This window comes from Manis javanica, chromosome 8 (assembly GCF_040802235.1).
Source record: "Manis javanica isolate MJ-LG chromosome 8, MJ_LKY, whole genome shotgun sequence".
Lineage (NCBI taxonomy): Eukaryota > Metazoa > Chordata > Mammalia > Pholidota > Manidae > Manis > Manis javanica.
The window spans coordinates 28,276,911-28,297,000 of record NC_133163.1 but is presented as its reverse complement, the minus strand read 5'-3'; the positions used below and the strand labels follow the sequence as shown (position 1 = coordinate 28,297,000).

Below are 20,090 nucleotides of genomic sequence, written 5' to 3'. Positions count from 1 at the left end.
CTGCAGAGATTACTGTCTCACAGGCAGAGCAGTGGTTTGAGGGTGGTGTATCTGGGAGAGAGAAGATTTAATCATGTTTCTGAAGTTGAGGGGAAGGAGCCATTGGAGAAGGACTTTGAGGAGACCAGCCAGAGGAATATTTAACAGGCAAGAGTAACAACAAAGAAGGTAGAAATTGCTCTGGTCATGTTTGTTCAGGAAAAGGAAATAGATGAGAGAAGGCAAAGACCTGGAAGGAAGGAAGAGGAACACAGAGAAGCAGAAGGTAGTGACAAAGGGAAACAGAAGTTAAGTTGGAAGCACATGTTAGTTGACCTCAGTCTTCTTGTGAACTCAGTGTTAGGTCATTTGTGGGAAGTCAAGAAGGTGGGGATTGTGCTTGTAGCTAGAGGAGTCTGATAACGTTTTAGAACACCCACTGTCTGAAACGGTCTTTGTTTTACTCTTTTTCTAATATAAATTTATTATCATGTACTTTCTGTGTTTTTTGGCAGGCAAGAGCAGATGAAGTTTTGAGCATCAACATTTTCCTCTTAATTAACATTTGAGTGTGAGCATCTTGTGTATTATTCCTGGAAATTAAAATCTATTTATATATTTCATATTTGTGCAGACAGAATGTTCCACCAAATATTAATAGTGAATTCCAGGAATTTAGACTAAGGGGTATACTTGCAAAAGTATAGAAAGATGTTCACTGAAGCAATGCTTCTATTAAGAAAAACTGGAAGTAACCTAAGTATCCAGCAGAAGGGGACATTTTCAAATAATTATGGTACATTCATACAATGGATAATTGTGCCACCATTAAAAAGAATGTTATAGCTCTATATATGTCCAATCATAATGTCAAAGATTATATGGTAAGTATAAAAAGCAAGATTTAAAACAGTACATGCAATAGCCTATGGAAGGAGCCTGTGTACATACGTGTCTGTGTATATGAAATCACAATGACTTAAAAAACTGATAATGAAGTGTTTACCTCTAGGAAGTGAGATTTAGAGATTGGGGAAACAAAATTTCAAGTTTTTCTTTATACCTTTCTCTACAGAGTTGTAATTGAATTTATATTTTTTAAAAAGTTAACTGTGGGTATCAAAGTGAAGGGATTGTGAGTTTGTAAATTTTTCTTTGCTTCATAATTTTACATTGCCCTACTGTTGTATCTGCTATTATCTATTGCTACAATAATACTGTGTAACAAACCACCTCAAACCTCAGTGCCTTAAAAATAATAGTCATTCGTCATCACCCCAATATCAACTTATCCCCATCCCCAACTTATTCCCCATCCTCTCCATCAATCAGTTGGGCTCCTGAAGACATGTTCTTCTTAACAGCTAGAAGAGCACGAGGACAAAAGGGCCTTTTAATACCTAGGCTTGATATTAGCACACTGTCACTTCTGCCCACATGCCATCTGCTGAGCCCCAGGCCAGGAAGAGGAAAACTGCATTCCACTTACAATGAGCCCATGACAAGAGTGTGGGTGCAAGAATTAGGAGGGGTGAAGAATTATTCTTTCAGTCTGCCACAACATTAAACACGTATGTTAATTGGATACTCAGAAAATAAGCATTTACTCTATTGTTTTAAAATATCATTCATATATAATTTTAAAGACTTGAGTCTGTATAACATTTGACATTGAGATATTTTAACCATAATGCAACATATATAGAAAAATATAAGCATAAGCCTTTACCTCCTGTATAGATCAGATAGATTCAAGAAAGCACCTGTTCTCATGAAATACAAATCTGTGGTGAGGATTTTGTAAGTCATTGAGTTTGAGGGGGCATTTTTTTTTAAACAGAATGTTAAAAAACAGCAGTATTGGTGACTACTTTTTCCCTAACGTTGGTATAAACATGAATATGAAAAATATTAAATCAGTCTTCTCGGCTATTTCTTTAAAGAGACAACGCTTTTATGTATTTGTATACTCTTCCCCAGTTAAGGATGTTCAGTTGCAAAAAGGGTCTTACCCTTAGGAACTGTGAGCAGTTCTGTTTTCTGTTCTCATTGTTCTTATAGGAATAATGTACACTCACTTTTTAAACTAAATTGTTCTTCCCTAGTATTACTAGCAGAAGTGGTCTACTATGATAGCTTATCAAAAATGAAGCTTGAAACAAAGAAGACAAGTAGTGACTCTGTGGCATCTTGCTACACTGATGGACAGTGACTTCAATGGGCATAGACTTGATAATATGGGTGAATGTAGTAACCACAATGTTTTTCATGTGAAACCTTCATAAGAGTGTATATCAATGATACCTTAATAAAAAAAAATGAAGCTTACAGTCCCTTGAGGTAGACCATTTTATGTAAAAGCTTTTCTTTGATTTCCTGTCAGTTTGGGGAATTTTTAGATTATATTAAATTTTTAGGGCTCCTTCTGTATTCCAGATAGCCCACACTCCTGTCTCAAGAGTGTACTTTTTACTTTAACCCAATAAATTCCATGATTTCTCTTGCTAAGAAAAACTTTTTTTTTTAAGTTACGTATTTTTCTGTTGCTCTAAGATGTTTGGTTTTGTTAAGCTGAAAGACCAAGAATTGGTTTCTTAGATATTATTTTAGTAATGTTAATTTATTCAACAAATACATATTCTGTTCATGATGATTTATATCAGGGGTTAGGAAAGTACTACCTGAGGTCAAATCTGGCCCATAGCCTATTTTTTATGGTTCTCTGAACTAAGAATGATTTTTTCAGTTTTAAAGAGGTGTCAGTAAAAAAGAAAAGAACAAGGAGAACATTAACAGATCAGACGTGACCCACAAGCCCAAAATGTTTACTACCTGGCCTTTTACAGAAAACATTTGCTGACCCAACTTCCATGGTAATACTAAAATGTTAAAAGAGTTTAATTGTATTTTTCCATACTTGCATAAAGAAAGAAAATCACTTAAATACCTACTTTCACTGTCAAGAAGGCTACAGAAGTTCATAAGCCTTGTGCCTCGTGGTGGCTCATGTGTTTCTTGGGTTTGGATTTAGCTAAATAGTGTATTGCCTGCATGGCTTATGTTGACTTTGATGAATGTAAGTTGGGTTATCATATAATGAGACTTGTTTGATATCAAAATTATAAAGCCTTGGTGAATTGTGTAGGTGTGGCTGTTACGGAATTTTCAGCCTCTTTGGTTTTGTGTTTCTTTTGTAAGTTATGCAAGATGCCTAGGAGTATTAGGAACATGGATATAATTATAAAATCAGTGATAAAAAGTCAAAGGACATAAATGCCAAGTATCTTGCTTAAAATTGCTTGCTATGACCAGACTGGATTCAGGTTGCCTCTGGTGTTCGGTTCCTGCAGTAGCTGTGTGTGGTTCATGTTTATATGGAGTTTTGTGTTGTTACTGATTGGTGTGTCTTCTGGATTAATTCCCAAAAGTGGTATTCCTGGGTCAAAGGGTTAATCAGATGTAGTTTTGTTAGATGTTAACCAAATTCCTCTCCAATAGGGGCGTTACCATCTTTCATCCCACCTACAGTATATGAGAAGTAACATTTAAAATTTTCACAATGCCTCTAAAACATGACAGAGATTGTCTATATCTTTGTCTATATAGATATATATGTATTTATGTGGAAGGGACATAGAAGAGACCGAATGACTATCCACTTTGTTTATTGCTTTTAGCCTTTTTTTTTCTTATTCCTTGTATATAACACAATTTAACATTACTAGAAACCCCAGAAGTGAGGCATGATATGAAGGAAACTTATTCCTTGCATCTTTAGAATAATGATCATCTGATGCTATTGTGAGCCCCAGTTAATCCTCTACTTCAGTTCCAGTAAGTAATTTTCATCAATGAATTCACACTGTTTTAGGATATTCAGCTAGTCCAGCTATCGTTTCAGTGGAGTCTTGCTGTTTTTTCTCTGGTTACTTTTCAGGGACTATAATAAACAGCTTTAAAATAGCAGCCACAGTAAATGCTCTCTACTTACGTACTTCCCTCTGTGTTTCCAGCGCTTACCTAATCTTTTGTCTTTCTCAACAGCGACAATGGTGTGGTTGGTGAATATGGCAGAAGGAGACCCAGAAGCCCAAAGGAAGGTATCCAAAAACTCCAATTATAATGCACAAAGTAGGTGACTTTCATTTGGTAATTTCCTGGTTGCGGGAGGAGGGGGGCCTTTGCATCTTAGGGGCTAACAGTGAGTTAGGAAACAATGATTTTAACTTCATTCTTTGGTTATGGGCTCTTTTGAGAATCTCCTGAAAACTGTGGTATCACACAGTAAATATAGGCAATATAAGGAATTCAGGTGCTCCAAAACCAGTAATACAGCCAAGGCACTGTAGGCTAAGAATTTCTGCCATTAAATGCTGGTAATACCAGAATGGAAGTGTTAATTTGAGGCTATGATTTAAAAAAGAAAAATAAGCTCAACTCTCCAAACATCTTAAGATGAGAACCTCTGGTCTGACCTGGGGGTCTAGCACAGGATGAGATTCCCATTCCATAACTTAAATATACTTTGATTTGAGATGTGTTAATGATCATACTGAGAAGATAAAATATTCCAGGTGGACATGACTTTCTGGATGAGGATAAGAATAATGACTTAGGATGGGAGATCGAAAGGCCCACTTGTGGGTGGACAGACAATGTTAAGGAGAACGTAAGTTCGGAGTTGCTATTAGGAGGAGTTGAATAATAGCACAATATAAATAGTCAAGAAGAAAGGAAACTTTTTGTTGTTGTTGAAGAAAAACAAAGAGCTTTTTTTTTTTTTTTTGAAAAAGCAGGCAAAGTAAAGATAGATGAGAGAAGAAAAAAGGGCCTCAATTGAGTTGCTTTTGTAAGGAAAGAGGAGTTAGGTTTTATAGCGCCAAGAAAACTGCTAATTTAGCATTTGGTTACCTATGAGGAGGACTCTTAAAACAGAATTCTCTTTGGGACCTAAACATACCAGGCCCATTCTTCAGTGAGCAAGACAGCAGAACAAGGTGGCATTAGATCAGGAGTAGACGGAGCAGAGGAGGAGGAAATATATTGGATACAGTTGCTAAAAGTCTGATTATTGTGTGAAGATAAAGAAAGGAAAAGATTAGTTGTCAATGAGTATATGTTTATTAATATGTGAGTGTGAATGTGTTTTTGGAATGTCAAGATTTTATTCTTTTGACCAATATTGATTCAGCAGCTAACTGTGTACCTGGAATTTTGCTGGTACTGGGGTGTAGCCCTAAATGAGATATCCCATCCCTGTGAAATTTGTGACCTACTTGGGGTGACACAAATGTTCAACAAATAATTCCACAAATAAATTCATGCAGTGTGATCACTGCAAAAGAGAAGTGTTAAGTTGTGATGAAAGTTTATGATAGAGGAATTTTGTTTATACTGGAAAGTCAAGGAATGCTTCCCTGAGGAAGTAATAATAGGAGATGGCCAGCTGAAGAGCAGAAGAGCCTTCCAGGAGAGGAAACAATATGGGTGAGGGCCTTGAAGCGAGGAGCTGGTGACCTGCGGAGTGCCTCAGGAATGCTGCTGGGATTTGGGGTGGGGCAGCTCATTGTGTGGGCTTCCGTCACTGTGCAGGATGGTTAGCATTCCCAGCTGCTCGCTCTCTTAGTGCTGATGGGGCTTTGCCATATGTAATAACCAAAAACTCCTCCCTCCGAATTCTTTTCAAACACCCCCTGGAAGGGAGCTACTGCTCCCAGTTGAAAAACCATTATGTTAGAAGAACTAGAAGTTAGATTGGACAAAAGGACATAGGGCTCCAAAGGGATGTCTGTACATGGAAAAAAATATGCACCTGAGAGGATACCTGAGTGTTTGAAAACTCAGAGAGTTCGAGGATGAATTAGGCATAGGTAATACAGGGAAAATTAATTAGGGGGAAAAAATGAGTCCATTTTCCAGGGAAAACTGAAAGTACAAAAGAAGCAAAATTTGTGTGCTTAAGACAATGAGAGACAATGCTTCATCTTTCCTGTAGGAAGTGACTAAGTATCTAAAATAAAACACCAAGATATAGTACTCTGTGCATATATTTCTAATTCCTTATGGAGGTAAATACCAAAAGAAATAGTTGGAGAGGTTGAAAGTGGAGGGAAGACCAGGAGTGAGGAGGGATGGCACAGAACAGGAACTGCTGCTTTTATTTATAAGTCTTATACTTCCATGATTTTACAAGTTCCAAACTAGGGAAGATTGAAGTTTTCTGGAGACCTGGTTAAGAAAAGAAAGAAAAAAGAAAAAGAATACAAATTACAAATACAAAATTGCTAGGGCTCCTCCCAGAAGGAGTCCTTGCAAGTGAGAGATCTGAAGTGTACAAGCTTTATTGATGTATGGTAAATCTAACTCTGCTATGAACATTCATTACATTCTTAAAAAATAAAAGAAAAGTATTCTCAATTAAACTTTAAATAGTTTTGGTGTATGGAAGGTTCTCATATCATGTTGTGCTCACAATTCTCAGATTGGCAGTTATTTTTTATATATATATATTTTTAATTAAGGTATCATTGATATACAATCTTATGAAGATTTCACATGAGCAACATTGTGATTTCAACATTCACCCATATTATCCAGTTGTCCCCCTGCCTGACCCCATTGCAATCACTATCCATCAGCTTAGTAAGATGCTGTAGGGTCATTATTTGTCTTCTCTGTGCTGTACTGCCTTCCCAGTGACCTACCTGTATTGTATGTGCTAATTATAATGCCCCCTAATCCCCTTCTTCCTCCCTCCCCAACCCCTTCCCTTTGATAATCGCTAGTCCCTTCTTGGAGTCTGTGAGACTGCTGCTGTTTTGTTCCTTCAGTTTTGCTTTGTTGTTATACTCCACAAATGAGTGGAATCATTTGGTACTTGTCTTTCTCCACAGATCAGCAGTTATTATAACAAAATGACAAGCCCATAAAAAAATTAATTCCCTCCTTTCCCATCCTGCCAGCCCAAAAATCATTTACTTTCTAACTGAGTAAAGCCAGTGGTGAATGCTATCAATTAGGAAGCTTTCAGCTGTAAAAACCAGAAAACCCAACTTGGTTGCTTTAAACAAAGAAGAAATGTGTTCTTGCCTGTGATCAGAAGTCCTGAGGTGTAGTTATTTGTATGGTTAATTAATTTTTGTGGCTTGTTGATGTGATTATTTCTGCCTTCCTGCTCTGCATCTGCCATCCTTAGATGTAGATTTGGCTCTCAGCCCACTGTTCCTAATGGTCAGAAGATGACAGCTGCAGTTCCAAGCATCATATCCAGATAAGATAACATCCAGGGGAAGAAAGGAGCTATTTGTTTCTTCCTTGAGTCTCTCTTGAAGAATGAGAAAGATTTCTGAGAATACACAATAGGCTTTACCTCCCCACACACTGGCCAGTACCAACCCTACACCTACGGCTTCCACTGGGAAGAGGAATGGTGGGAGCACAACACTTGACTTGGACTGATCGGAATTTACCACCAGGGTCCCATGGGTGAGAAACCCAAACAAATCAGGACTCTGTCTTCAGGAAATGAGGAGGAAAATAGCTATTGGATAGGCAACCAACAGGTACTTTAACAGTCCGTAATTTGTGGTTTAAGAGCCATCTAACCTGCTTACAATCATAGTCAGGTAGTTACTGCTTCATGTTTTTTTAAAGGTTTTAAGATATTTTTCTTAGTGTTAAAGAGCTGTAATTTACACTTTCTCTTAAAGGCACAGAAAGTGAATCACAAGACCCTGTGACAGAGAGTGACGATGGCGGCTTCAGTGAAGAATGGGAAGCCCAGAGGGACAGTCGCCTAGGGCCTCATCATTCTACAACTGAGTCACGAGCTGCTGTCCAGGACCTTTCCAGCAGCATCCTAGCCAGTGAGGACCCAGAAGAAAGTAGGTACATTGCTCTACATTGAGAAGTCATGGATTCCTTCAGGGTGCTGCATTATCAGACTTTCCCAAAATACAATGAATGAAGCATGTGACAGTCTAATTCTAAATAACAGTACAGCTTTTAGGGAGAAATACTAATAGTTGGTGCTTGTCTCATAGTTAAATTCTGCCCTTAAGATTTTTTAAACTGACCTTTTGCACCCTGAACTTTGGCATTTGTTTTATAAGTTGAAAGATTTTTTGATCTTATCATTACAGAAAGACTTCATGGCTGCAATGTATTTATGTACAAAAATTTCTTTAATATATTTCACTCTTTGCTGTATGAAGACCTATAAATTTGAATGTTTCAGCCTTTTACATTGTTATTCTCTGTTGGCAAGCACTAATTTTTTTTTATTAAGGTATTATTGATATACACTGTAATGAAGGTTTCACATGAAAAAACAATGTGGTTATTACATTCACCCATATAATCAAGTCCCCACCCATACCCCAATGTAGTCACTGTCCATCAGTGTAGTAAGATGCCACAGATTCACTATTTACCTTCTCTGTGCTACACTGTTTTCCCCGTGATCCCCCACACCGTGTATACTAAACATAATACCCCTAAATCCCCTTCTCTCTCTCCCCACCCACCCTCCCACACCCCTCCCCTTTCATAACCACTAGTTCCTTCTTGGAGTCTCTGGGTCTGCTGCTATTTTGTGCCTTCAGTTTTGCTTCATTGTTATACTCCACCAATGGGAGAAATCATTTGGCACTTGTCTTTCTCCGCCTGGCTTATTTCACTGAGCATAATGTCTTCCAGCTCCATCCATGTTGTTGCAAATAGTAGGATTTGTTTCTTTCTTATGGCTGAATAGTATTCCGTTGTGTATATGTACCACCCCTTCTTTAGCCATTCATCTACTGATGGACACTTAGGTTGCTTCCATATCTTGGCTATTGTAAAAAGTGCTGCGATAAATGTAGGGGTGCATATGTCTTTTTTGAATCTGAGAACTTGTATTCTTTGGGTAAATTCCAAGGAGTGGGATTCCCAGGTCAAATGGTATTTCTATTTTGAGTTTTTTGAGGAACCTCCATATTGCTTTCCACAATGGTTGAACTAGCTTACATTCCCACCAGCAGTGTAGGAGGGGTTCCTTTCCTCTGCATCCTTGCCAGCATTTGTTGTTCTTAGTCTTTTCTATGCTGTCCATCCTTACTGGTGTGAGGTGATATCTCATTGTGGTTTTAATGTGCATTTCCCTCATAATTAGTGACGTGGAGCATCTTTTCATGTGTCTGTTGGCCATCTGAGTTTCTTCTTTGGAAAACTGTCTCTTCATATTCTTTGCCCATTTTTTAGTCAGTTATTTGCTTTTTGGGTGTTGAGGAACCTAAGTTCTTTATGTACTTCGGATGTTAACCCCTTGTCTGATATGTCATTTACAAATATATTCTCCCATACTGCAGGGTGCCTTTTTGTTTTGTTGATGGTATCCTTTCCCATACAGAACTTTTTAGTTTGATGTAGTCCCATGAATTCATTTTTGCTTTTGTTTCCCATTCTCGAGGAGATGCGTTCAGGAAGAAGTTGCTCATGCTTATATTCAGGAGATGTTTGCCTGTGTTATCTTCTAAGAGTTTTATGGTTCATGACTTACACAGGTCTTTGATCCATTTTGAGTTTACTTTTGTGTGTGGGGTTAAACAATAATCCAGTCTCGTTCTCTTGCATGTTGCTGTCCAGTTTTGCCAACACCAGCTGTTGAAGAGGCTTGTTATTTCCCCATTGTATGTCCATGGCTCCTTTATCATATATTAATTGACCGTATATAGTTGGGTTTACATCAGGGCTCTCTAGTCTGTTCCATTGGTCTATGGAACTGTTCTTGTGCCAGTACCAAACTGTCTTGATTACTGTGGCTTTGTAGTAGAGCTTGAAGTTGGGGAGCATAATCCCCACAGCTTCATTCTTCCTTCTCAGGATTGCTTTGGCTATTTGTGGTCTTTGGTGGTTCCATATGAATTTTAGAATGATTTTCTCTAGTTTGTTGAAGAATGCTGTTGGTATTTTTATAGGAATTACATTGAATCCGTAGAGTACTTTAGGCAGGATGGCCATTTTGACAATATTAATTCTTCCTATCCATGAGCACAGGATGTGTTTCCATTTATTGGTATCTTCTTTAATTTCTCTCATGAGTTTTCCAGATTTCTCTCTCTGCTAGTTCATTGTTAGTGTATAGGGATACAACAGATTTCTGCATATTAATTCTGTATCCTGCAACTTTGCTAATACAGATATTAGATCTAGTAGTTTTGGAGTGGATTCTTTAGGGATTTTTTATGTACAATATCATGTCATCTGCAAACACGGACAGTTTAACTTCTTCCTTGCCAATCTGGATGACTTTTATTTCTTTGTGTTGTCTGATTGCCGTGGCGAGGACCTCCAGGACTATGTTGAATAACAGTGGGGAGAGTGGGCATCCTTGTCTTGTTCCCGATCTTAAAGGAAAAGCTTTCAGCTTCTTGCTGTGAAGTATGTTGGCTGTGGGTTTGTCATATATGGTCTTCATTATGTTGAGGTACTTGCCGTCTATACCCATTTTGTTGAGAGTTTTTATCATGAATGGATGTTGAATTTTGTCAAAAGCTTTTTCAGCATCTATGGCTATGATGATGTGGTTTTTGTCCTTCTTTTTGTTGATGTGGTGGATGATGTTGATGGATTTTCAAATGTTGTACCATCCTTGCATCCCTGTAATAAATCTTACTTGATCATGATGGATGATCTTTTTGATGTATTTTTGAATTTGGTTGGCTAATATTTTGTTGACTTTTTTTGCATCTATGTTCATCAGAGATATTGGTCTGTAATTTTCTTTTTTGCTGGGGTCTTTGCCTGGTTTTGGTATTAGAGTGATGTTGGTCTCATAGAATGAGTTTGGAAGTATTCCCTCTTCTTCTACTCTTTGGAAAACTTTAAGGAGGATGGATATTAGGTCTTCATTAAATGTTTGATAAAATTCAGCGGTGAAGCCATCTTTCCAGGAGTTTTGTTCTTAGGTAGGTTTTGTTGCCAGTTCAATTTCATTGCTGGTAATTGGTCTGTTCAGATTTTCGGTTTCTTTCTGGGTCAACCTTGGAAGGTTGTATTTTTCTAGAAAGTTGTCCATTTTTCTAGGTTATCCATCTTGTTAGCATATAATTTTTCATAGTATTCTCTCATAATTCTCTGTATTTTTGTGGTGTCCATAGTGATTTTTCCTTTCTCATTTCTGATTCTGTTTATGTGAGTAGACTCTCTTTTTTTCTTGAAAAGTCTGGCCATGGGTTTATCTATTTTGTTTATTTTCTTGAAGAACCAGCTCTTGCTTTCATTGATTCTCTCTATTGTTTTATTCTTCTCAATTTTATTTATCTCTGCCATAATCTTTACTATGTCCCTCCTTCTACTGACTTTGGGCCTCATTTGTTCTTCTTTTTCTAGTTTCCTTAATTGTGAGTTTAGACTGCTCATATGGGATTGTTCTTCTTTCCTGAGGTAGGCCTGTATTGCAGTATACTTTCCTCTTAGCATGGCCTTCACTGTGTCCCACAGATTTTTTGCGGTGTTGAATTATTGTTGTTATTTGTCTCCATATATTGCTTGATCTCTTTTTATTTGGTCATTGATCTGTTGGTTATTTAGGAGCATGTTGTGAAGCCTCCCTGTGTTTGTGGGATTTTTCATTTTCTTTATATAAGTTATTTCTAGTTTCATACCTTTGTGGTCTGAGAAACTGGTTGGTACAATTTCAATCTTTCTGAATTTACCGAGGCTCTTTTTGTGGCCTAGTATATGATCTATTATTAAAAATGTTCCATGTGCACTTGAGAAGAATGTGTATTCTGCTGCTTTTAGGTGTAGAGTTCTGTAGATGTCTGTTAGGCCCATCTGTTCTAATGTTTGTTCAGTGCCTATGTGTCCTTATTTTCTGTCTGGTTGATCTGTCCTTTGGAGTGAGTGGAGTGTTGAAGTCTCCTAGAATGAATGCATTGCATTCTATTTCCTCTTATAAATCTGTTAGTATTTGTTTCATATATGTTGGTGCTCCCATGTGTTGGGTGCATAGATATTTAAAATGGTTATATCTTCTTGTTCGATTGACCCTTTTATCATTATGTAATGTCCTTCTGTGTCTCTTGTTACTTCCTTTGTTTTGAAGTCTACTTTGTCTGATACAAGTACTGCAACTCCTGCTTTTTTCTCCCTATTAGTTGCATGAAATATCTTTTTCCATCCCTTCACTTTTAGTCTGTGTATGTCTTTGTGTTTAAAGTGAGTCTCTTGTAGGCAGGCATATAGATGGGTCTTGTTTTTTTATCCATTCAATGACTCTGTGTCTTTTGATTGGTGCATTCAGTAGATTTACATTTATGGTGATTATCGATAAGTATGTACCTACTGCCATTGCAGGCTTTAGATTCATGGTTACCAAAGGTTCAAGGTTAACTTCCTTACTATCTAAGAGTCTAACATAACTCAATTAATATGCTATTACAAACACTATCTAAAGGTTCTATTTTTTCTCTTTCTTTTTTTTTTCCTCTTCCTTTTACTTCCTCCTCCACTCTTTATATGTTAGGTATCATATTCTATACTCTTTGTCTATCCCTTGAATGACTTTGGGGATAGTTAATTTAATTTTGTATTTGCTCAGTAATTAGCTTTTCTACTTTCTTTACTGTGGTTTTATTACCTGTGGTGACAGCTGTTATACCTTAGGAACACTTCCATCTATAGGAGTCTCTCCAAAATACACTGTAGAGATGGTTTGTGGGAGATAAATTTTCTCAGCTATTGCTTATCTGGGAATTGTTTAATCCCTCCTTCAAATTTAAATGATAGTCTTGCCAGATAAGGTAATCTTGGTTCAAGGCCCTTCTGCTTCATTGCATTAAATATGTCATGCCACTCCCTTCTGGCCTGTAAGGTTTCTGCTGAGAAATCTGATGTTAGCCTGATGGGCTTTCCTTTGTATGTGATCTTATTTCTTTCTCTGGCTTCTTCTAATAATCTGTCCTTATCCTTGATCTTTGCCATTTTAATTACTATATGTTTTGGTGTTGTCTTCCTTGGGTCCCTTGTGTTGGGAGATCTGTGGATCTCCATGGGCTGAGAGACTATTTCCTTCCCCAGATTGGGGAAGTTTTCAGCAATTATCTCCTCAAAGACACTTTCTATCCCTTTCTCTTCCTCTTCTTGTACCCCTAAAATGGGAATATTGTTCTGCTTGGATTGGTCACACAGTTCTCTCAATATTCTTTCATTCTTAGAGATCCTTTTTTCTCTCTGTGCCTCAGCTTCTTTTTTATTCCTCTTCTCTGGTTTCTATGTCATTTATCGTCTCCTCCACCATATGTATAATCTACTTTTCATACCGTGCATTGTGCTCCTCAACGATTGGCTCTCCAACCAGAATTCATTCCTGAGTTCTTAAATATCTTTCTGTACCTCCATGAGCATGTTAATGATTCTTATTTTGAACTCCCTTTCAGGAAGATTCATGAGGTCGATGTCATCTAAATCTTTCTCAGGAGTTGTATTAATAATTTTACTTTGAACTGGTTCCTTTGGCATTTCATATTTGTATATGGTGTCCTCTAGTGTCTATCAGCTCTACTCTCTGGAGCTGCTCAGCCCCTGAAGCAATGTTGGGGGTCACAGGGGAGTGGTATTGGTGCCTGGGGGGAGGAAGAGCTGTTTCCTGCTTCCCAGCTGGTATGCCTGTCTCCACTGCCTGAACCAGTGGGCCGAGCACAGAGATATAAGTCTCTTTGCTTTGCATTTGTAGTTGCTGTAGACAGGTCTTCCCTCTGGCCCTCCTAATGCCAGGGTAGGGTTTGCCGGTTTGCAAGCCAGGTGGGGCTGGCCAGGAGAAAGGCACAGTAGGCTGAGTATCATGGAGGGGAGTCCTTGGAGCTGTGTAGGCAGCCAGGGAGCTGGATCACCTGAAGATTGTGAAAGCTCCCAACCTGCTGGGCAGAGTGCACACAGATAATTTTGTCTACCTGTCCTTTCTCCTGAGCAGTAAGCCCTGTGCAATCCTTGCCCCTTTAGCAGCCCTCTTGCTAAGGGCTTCCTTGTTAGGAAGTCTCTCAGACTGCCTGATTTTCTTTTGTCCCAGAGCAGCCGGATATGGATCCCTGCTTTTCACAAGTGGCTGGAATCTCAGTGTCTCCAGGAATTCTGCCTTTCTTAGCTTTCCAACTCCGTAATCACAAGAGTATCATGCAAGCACCATGAAATGTAGGTTTGTGCTCCCAGAGCAGATCTCTGGAGTTAGGTATTCAGCAGTCCCAGGCCTCTACTCCCTCCCCGCTCCGTTTCTCTTCTTCCCTGACAGTGAGCTGGGGTTGGGGAAGGGCTTGAGTCCTGCCGGGCCACAGCTTTGGTATGTTACCCTGTTCCGTGAGGTCTGCTCTTTTCTCCAGGTGTATGCAGTCTTGCGCAGTCCGTTTTCCTGTTGCTCTTTCAGGATTATTGTATTAATTATATTTTCATATTATATGCAGTTTTAGGAGGAAGCCTCTGTCTCACACCGCCTTCTTTAATCCCCATTTTGTCCTGGCAAGCACTAATTTTAAAGAAAATAAAAATGAATTAGGTTATAGGCATAAATGCATAAGTTTTTTTCAGTGTCTAACATGTTGTCACTTAGACTTAGATTAGCACTTGGGGCTTCTTAGGAATATGATCAGCCATTAGAACCCCTTGGTTAGGTCTCAGTCATCTCTTCAGTTAGTCTTAGAGATGTGATTTATTGAATAAGAGATTCACGCATTTCTGTTATCCTTAGTTTTTTTGTTTTCACAAAAGTGAAACTCTTGAGTAAAACATTATAGTGAAAATAATTAAGGAATTTTAAAGAAACAAGCACCTAGATTCCTTAGCTTCTTTAGTAATCACTAATTATTATGATCTCAAAATTACCCTTCAGCTTTAGCAGAACACTTTTTTGGAGTTCATCCTTAGTATTTCATTGGGTCAGAACCTGGTCATATTCATAACTTTGGTGCTTGGCTGAGTTTTCCAGATGTTAGAACCAGCTGCAGCCTAATGCTCACAGCCCTGGGGAAGTAGATGTGGTTGCCCTGTCTCACAGCCTGGCTTGAGCTTGCCTTTGCTGGCATTCTCTGTCTGCAGTTGCCAACATAATTAGGTTGCCTGTTCTTTTCCTCTCTTCTTTTCACGAAGGTGCCTAGATCCAAAAGAAAGAAGTAATATAGCTGTTGAGCATAGCAGCAGCATGATTCTTTCATGACCGCCTTTCCAGCTTGATTCTTTCTCCTGGTCATCTCTTCATATCTAATGTTTTTTAAAGGAAAACCAAGTAGTGCCCCTCCTAACTTCAGATTAAAATTTTCTTTATCTGGGACCAGTATAAAGAAATAACTGACATTCTTTCATCATCTTAGCATTCAACACACACATAACCATTTCTGATTGCGTTAGTGCTTTCAACCAGACTCTTGGATCCTTACCGGAAAGTTTCAGTGCACACTAGAATTTGATTTCTAAAAGGCACATGTGTCTTCCAAGACCTTTAAAAAATCATTTAATTAGAAAACTGAACAGAGTTTTTAATTAGAAGTATAAAAACATTTTTATTCAATGTGAAAGCAGTTGGTCTTCTAGCGAATTTCAAAATATACTTCCCTCAAACATCATGCCAGTAACAGGCCCATCTGAGTATACTACTGGCAGACTTAAAATTTATCAGAGTTGTGAAATTAACCTGTTGTTTCCAGGAGTGGAAATTTGACTCATAGACATTAATTTCTGTATAACCTTAAAAAAGGGAGGGAGATGGACTTTGCTATTTTCTTCAAGTGGAGGAAGAAATTTTAGTAATGAAAAGGTAAAATAGTAAATATCAGTCAGTTTTTAACATGTTTGTATTTATCAGAAAGATAATAGGAAATATTGTTTTATTATGTTATTATATTTAAGTAGGCACATATGCTGTTAGAAGCCATTTAGAGAAATCTTAAAATTACATATTCACCATCATCTATGGTTTTTACCATGTCTTATGTTTGGTAGACTATCAAATGCCCCTTTTAATATTAAAGGAACACCATAATTACTTAAATTATTTTTCAGTTTGCCAGAACAATAGAAAGCCTAGACTACTATTAGGAAATAGTACTAAAATACTAGCAGCCAGTCTCAACATTAACACTTGCCAGTAGAGTATTATTAACTCATTACGTCTAACTTAAGCAGTTTCCATTGCTATGGTTGTAGTTATTTAGTCATGGCATGTTTTGACTGAGTAAATCAAAAGGAGCTGTTTAAAGAAATCAAATTTCTGAGCAAGATGATTTTCTTAAGTTTTATATACTGATGGAGTCTGTTCTGGTCATAGGTAAATCCAACTTCTCACTTTAGTAAGTGTCTAAAGAAAAAAAATTGATGGTTACTTCGTTTCCTTACTCTTTGAATTTTACTGATATATCTACATTTCTCTTTGTATTTAAATTAATTCTGTGACTTATAACTATATTATTTACATATTGCTATTTAAGCAGACATAGGCCTTTAAATGAAAAAAGAAAAGTGAGGCCATAATTTTAGGTTTCAGTACAGTATTTTTGTTTATTTTTGATAGCTCTATTGATACATAGTTCACTTAGTGTACAGTTCACCCATTTAAAGTTGTGTCTTTAGTAGAGTCACAGAATTATTCAACCATCAGCACATTTAGAACCTTGTCATTACCTCAGAAAGAAACCCCACACTCCATAGCTGTTACCTCTCCAAACCATCCCATCTCCCCATTTAAAGTTTACCATGCAGTGGTTTTTATAGTATTGAGAGTTGTGCAGCCATTGCAAGTGAATTTCAGAACATTTTCACAAAGAACCTTATAGCCATTAGCCCTCACGCCCTCCAACACTAATAAATGCCATCTTAATAGATTTGTATATTCTGGACATTTCATATAAATAGAATAATCATATAATATCTAGTCCTTTGTACTGGTTTCTTTCACTTAGTTTAATGTTTTTAAGGTTCATCTCTGTTGTGGCATGTATCAGTACTTAATTTCTCTTTATGGCCAAATATTCCATTGTATGGATGTGCCACATATATTATTCATTCATCAGTTCATGGATATCATTCATCAGTATTACTCATTCATCAGTTAATGGGTTGTTTCCATTTGGGGCTATTATGCATAATGTTGCTATGAACATTCATGTACAAGTTATCGTGTGGACATGTTTTTATTTCTCTTGGGTATATACCTAGGAGTGGAATAATAAGTTGAGTATCTTTTTGTGTGCTTATTGGTCTTTTGCTCTTTTCTTTGGAGTACTGTTTATTTAGACCCTTTTCCCATTTTTTGTCTTTAATTATTGAGTTGTAATGGTTCTTTGTATATTCTAGATACAAGTCATTTATCAGGTAAATCCAGTTGTTTTCACCAGTATTATCTTTTTTACTTTTTATTTTTTTCTGAAGAACTTAGTTTCTTATAGCATTTTGTATTTGTAATCAAAAGTCTTTCTAAGGCTGGCATTTGTTTAGTCTCTGTATGTGCCATAAACCTTCACTATGTTATTTTTAATTCTGATAGTGACCCTATGAAATAGCTGTGTAATCCCCATCTTATAACTGAGGAGGAATTTGAGGATTAAAGAAGTTAGTCCACTTGTGGATCACACAAGTACTTAAGTAGTAGAGCTGGGCTCTTCTGCACACCGAAACTGGTGAGTGTATTCATAAGTCCAGGAAGGTTAGCAAGTTAAAGAGTTCCTAACCCTGTTATTCATAGCATTGGATTTCATGGGTCATATGCTTATCTTTTCCACTAAGGAAGATTTTATTCTGGCTTCCATGATTTAAGAACAGTGGTTTCTCATAACATCTTATTAACCAGCCCTCTGCTTCTTTATTACCATCATGTGGAGCAGAGAATACTTCTCAGGGCCCTCAGCCCCTTATGTGTCAGAAATGGTTTCTCAAACCCAGGCAACAGAACTTTAAGACCAGAATCAAACTTCAGGCATAATTACTTAACAACCAGAAAGCTAAAAGCTTTATAGATTAATATTGGACCCTAAGTCAAAGCATATCTTTTGAATCCATAGTTTAATCCTTGATTGATTATCATTCTGAAAAGAACTTGTAAGGTTAAAAATAATGTTTGACAACAGAACACCTAGGGCCTTTGCATTTCTATGTAAGTTTTAGGATTAGCTTGTCAGTTTCTACAAGTTGATCCTAAAATTTAGTTGGAATTACAAAGAATTTAGAATACCCAAAACAGTTTTGAAAGAGAAGAAACATGTTGATGGACTTACACTATTTGATTTCAAGATCTCCTCTGAGGTCACAGTAATTAAGACAAGCACAAGCACAGCCATACTAAATGAGCAGAACAGAGTTGAGAGTCTAGAAGTAAACCCTTACATTTATGGCCAATGATTTTTTACAACAGAGCTAAAATAATTCAGTGGAAATAGGATATAATCTTTTCAACAAATGGTGCTGGGACAATTGGATATCCACATGCAAAAGAATAAACGGAAGTGCCTGTGTCACCCTATCCATCATGCACACATTGAAAAATTGACTGAAGATGGATTGTAAACTAAAATATAAGTGATAAAACTATAAAACTTCTAGAAGAAAACAAGAGAAAAGCTTCCTGAGCTTGGGTTGAACCGAGTTCTTCAACACTGATACAAAGAAGAAAAATACTGATAGACTGGACTTTGTCAAAATTAAAAACGTTTGCACTTCAGAAGATACTACTAAGAGAAGAAAGTATTTGTACACCTGTGCTTATAGCATTATTCACCATAGCCATGAGGTGGAAGCACCCAAATGGCCCTTGACAGATGAATGTATAAAGAAAATGTGGTAGATATATATCCACACTGGAATATTAGCCTTAAAAAAGAAGTTCTAGCACATGCTACAGTGTGTACAATGTGGATGAGCCTTGGAGACGTTCAAAGTGAGATAAGCCAGTCACAAAGGAACAAGTACTGTGTGACTCCACCTGTATGGAGCACATACAGCAACCACTCAGAGACGGAAAGGAGAACGATAGCTGCCTGGGCTAGAGGAGTTAGTGTTCACTCGGTACAGAGTTTCAGTTTTGCAAGAAGGGAAGGGCTCTGTGGATGGATGATTGTGATGGCAGCATGTCAGTGCAAATGCCTTGTGTATTTTACCACAATTAAAAAAAAAATACCTTTAAGAAAAGGAAAGGAAGCCACAGATTGAGAGAGAATATTTGCAGTAATACTGCCATCCTTTTAAAGAATTGTATTTAGCATGTATGAAGAATGTTTACAATATAGTAATGGGAAAATAACCCAGTGAAAACACTGGAAAGTTTTGGATAGGCATTTCGCCAAAGGAGGAATGATGACAGCTGATAAGCACATGAAAAGATACTCAGCATCATTAATCAGAATGGCTATAACCAAAAAGACTAGTTCCTGTTACAAGTAAGTCATGGGGAGTAACATACAGCGTAAGGAATACAGCCAATAATACTGTAATGGCTTTGGCGACAGCGAACTTTTCATCATGAGGCTCATTCATAATTATAAAAGTGTCGAATAACTGCTGTACTCCTGAAAATTAACAGGGTATTATTATATGTCTGTTAGAACTCAATAAAAAAACAAAATTTTAAAATAAAAACGACTAGCTATACCAAGTGTTGGTGAGGATGTGAGGAAACTGGAACCTTCACACACCACTGATGGGAATGTAAGCTGGTACAGCCAGGAAGAAAAACAATGTGGCATTTTCTTAAAAAGCTAAAGATAAACTTAGCATGTAACCCAGCATTTCTACTCTTAGGAGTCTACCCAATGGAAACAAAAACAATGTCCACACAAATATGTGTACACTGATGTTTATAGCAGCATTATTCATAATAACCAAAAACAAAACAATCCAAACATCCATCAACTGGCAAATAAACAAAATAGAGTACATACACACAATGGAAAACTATTCATCAGTAAAAAGCAACAAACTACAGACACATGCAATATTATCAATAAACCTCAAAAATACCATGTTAAGTGAAAGAAGCCAGTCATGCAAGACTTCATAGTATTTGAGTGCATTTTTATGAACTGTCTAGAAAAGGCAAATTTATGGAGATACAAAGCAGATCAGGGGTTGCTTAAGGCCTAGGGTGGGAGTGGGAG

At 37.4% G+C, this 20,090-nt stretch overlaps 1 protein-coding gene across 6 annotated transcripts in view; it reads left to right on the top strand.

Moving 5' to 3' along the window:
• The window catches only part of PSEN1 (presenilin 1), a 106,771-nt gene that overhangs the window by 81,026 nt on the left and 5,655 nt on the right, over positions 1-20,090 (top strand). For 5 of the 6 annotated variants that reach the window (XM_073242177.1, XM_073242178.1, XM_073242180.1 and 2 more), the window contains 2 exons: positions 4,024-4,110; positions 7,689-7,862. In XM_073242177.1, the coding sequence (XP_073098278.1) occupies positions 4,024-4,110; positions 7,689-7,862 (261 nt within the window). Of the gene's footprint in view, positions 1-4,023; positions 4,111-7,688; positions 7,867-20,090 lie in introns of all 6 variants that reach the window. The other variant, XR_012133764.1, reaches the window with a different exon arrangement.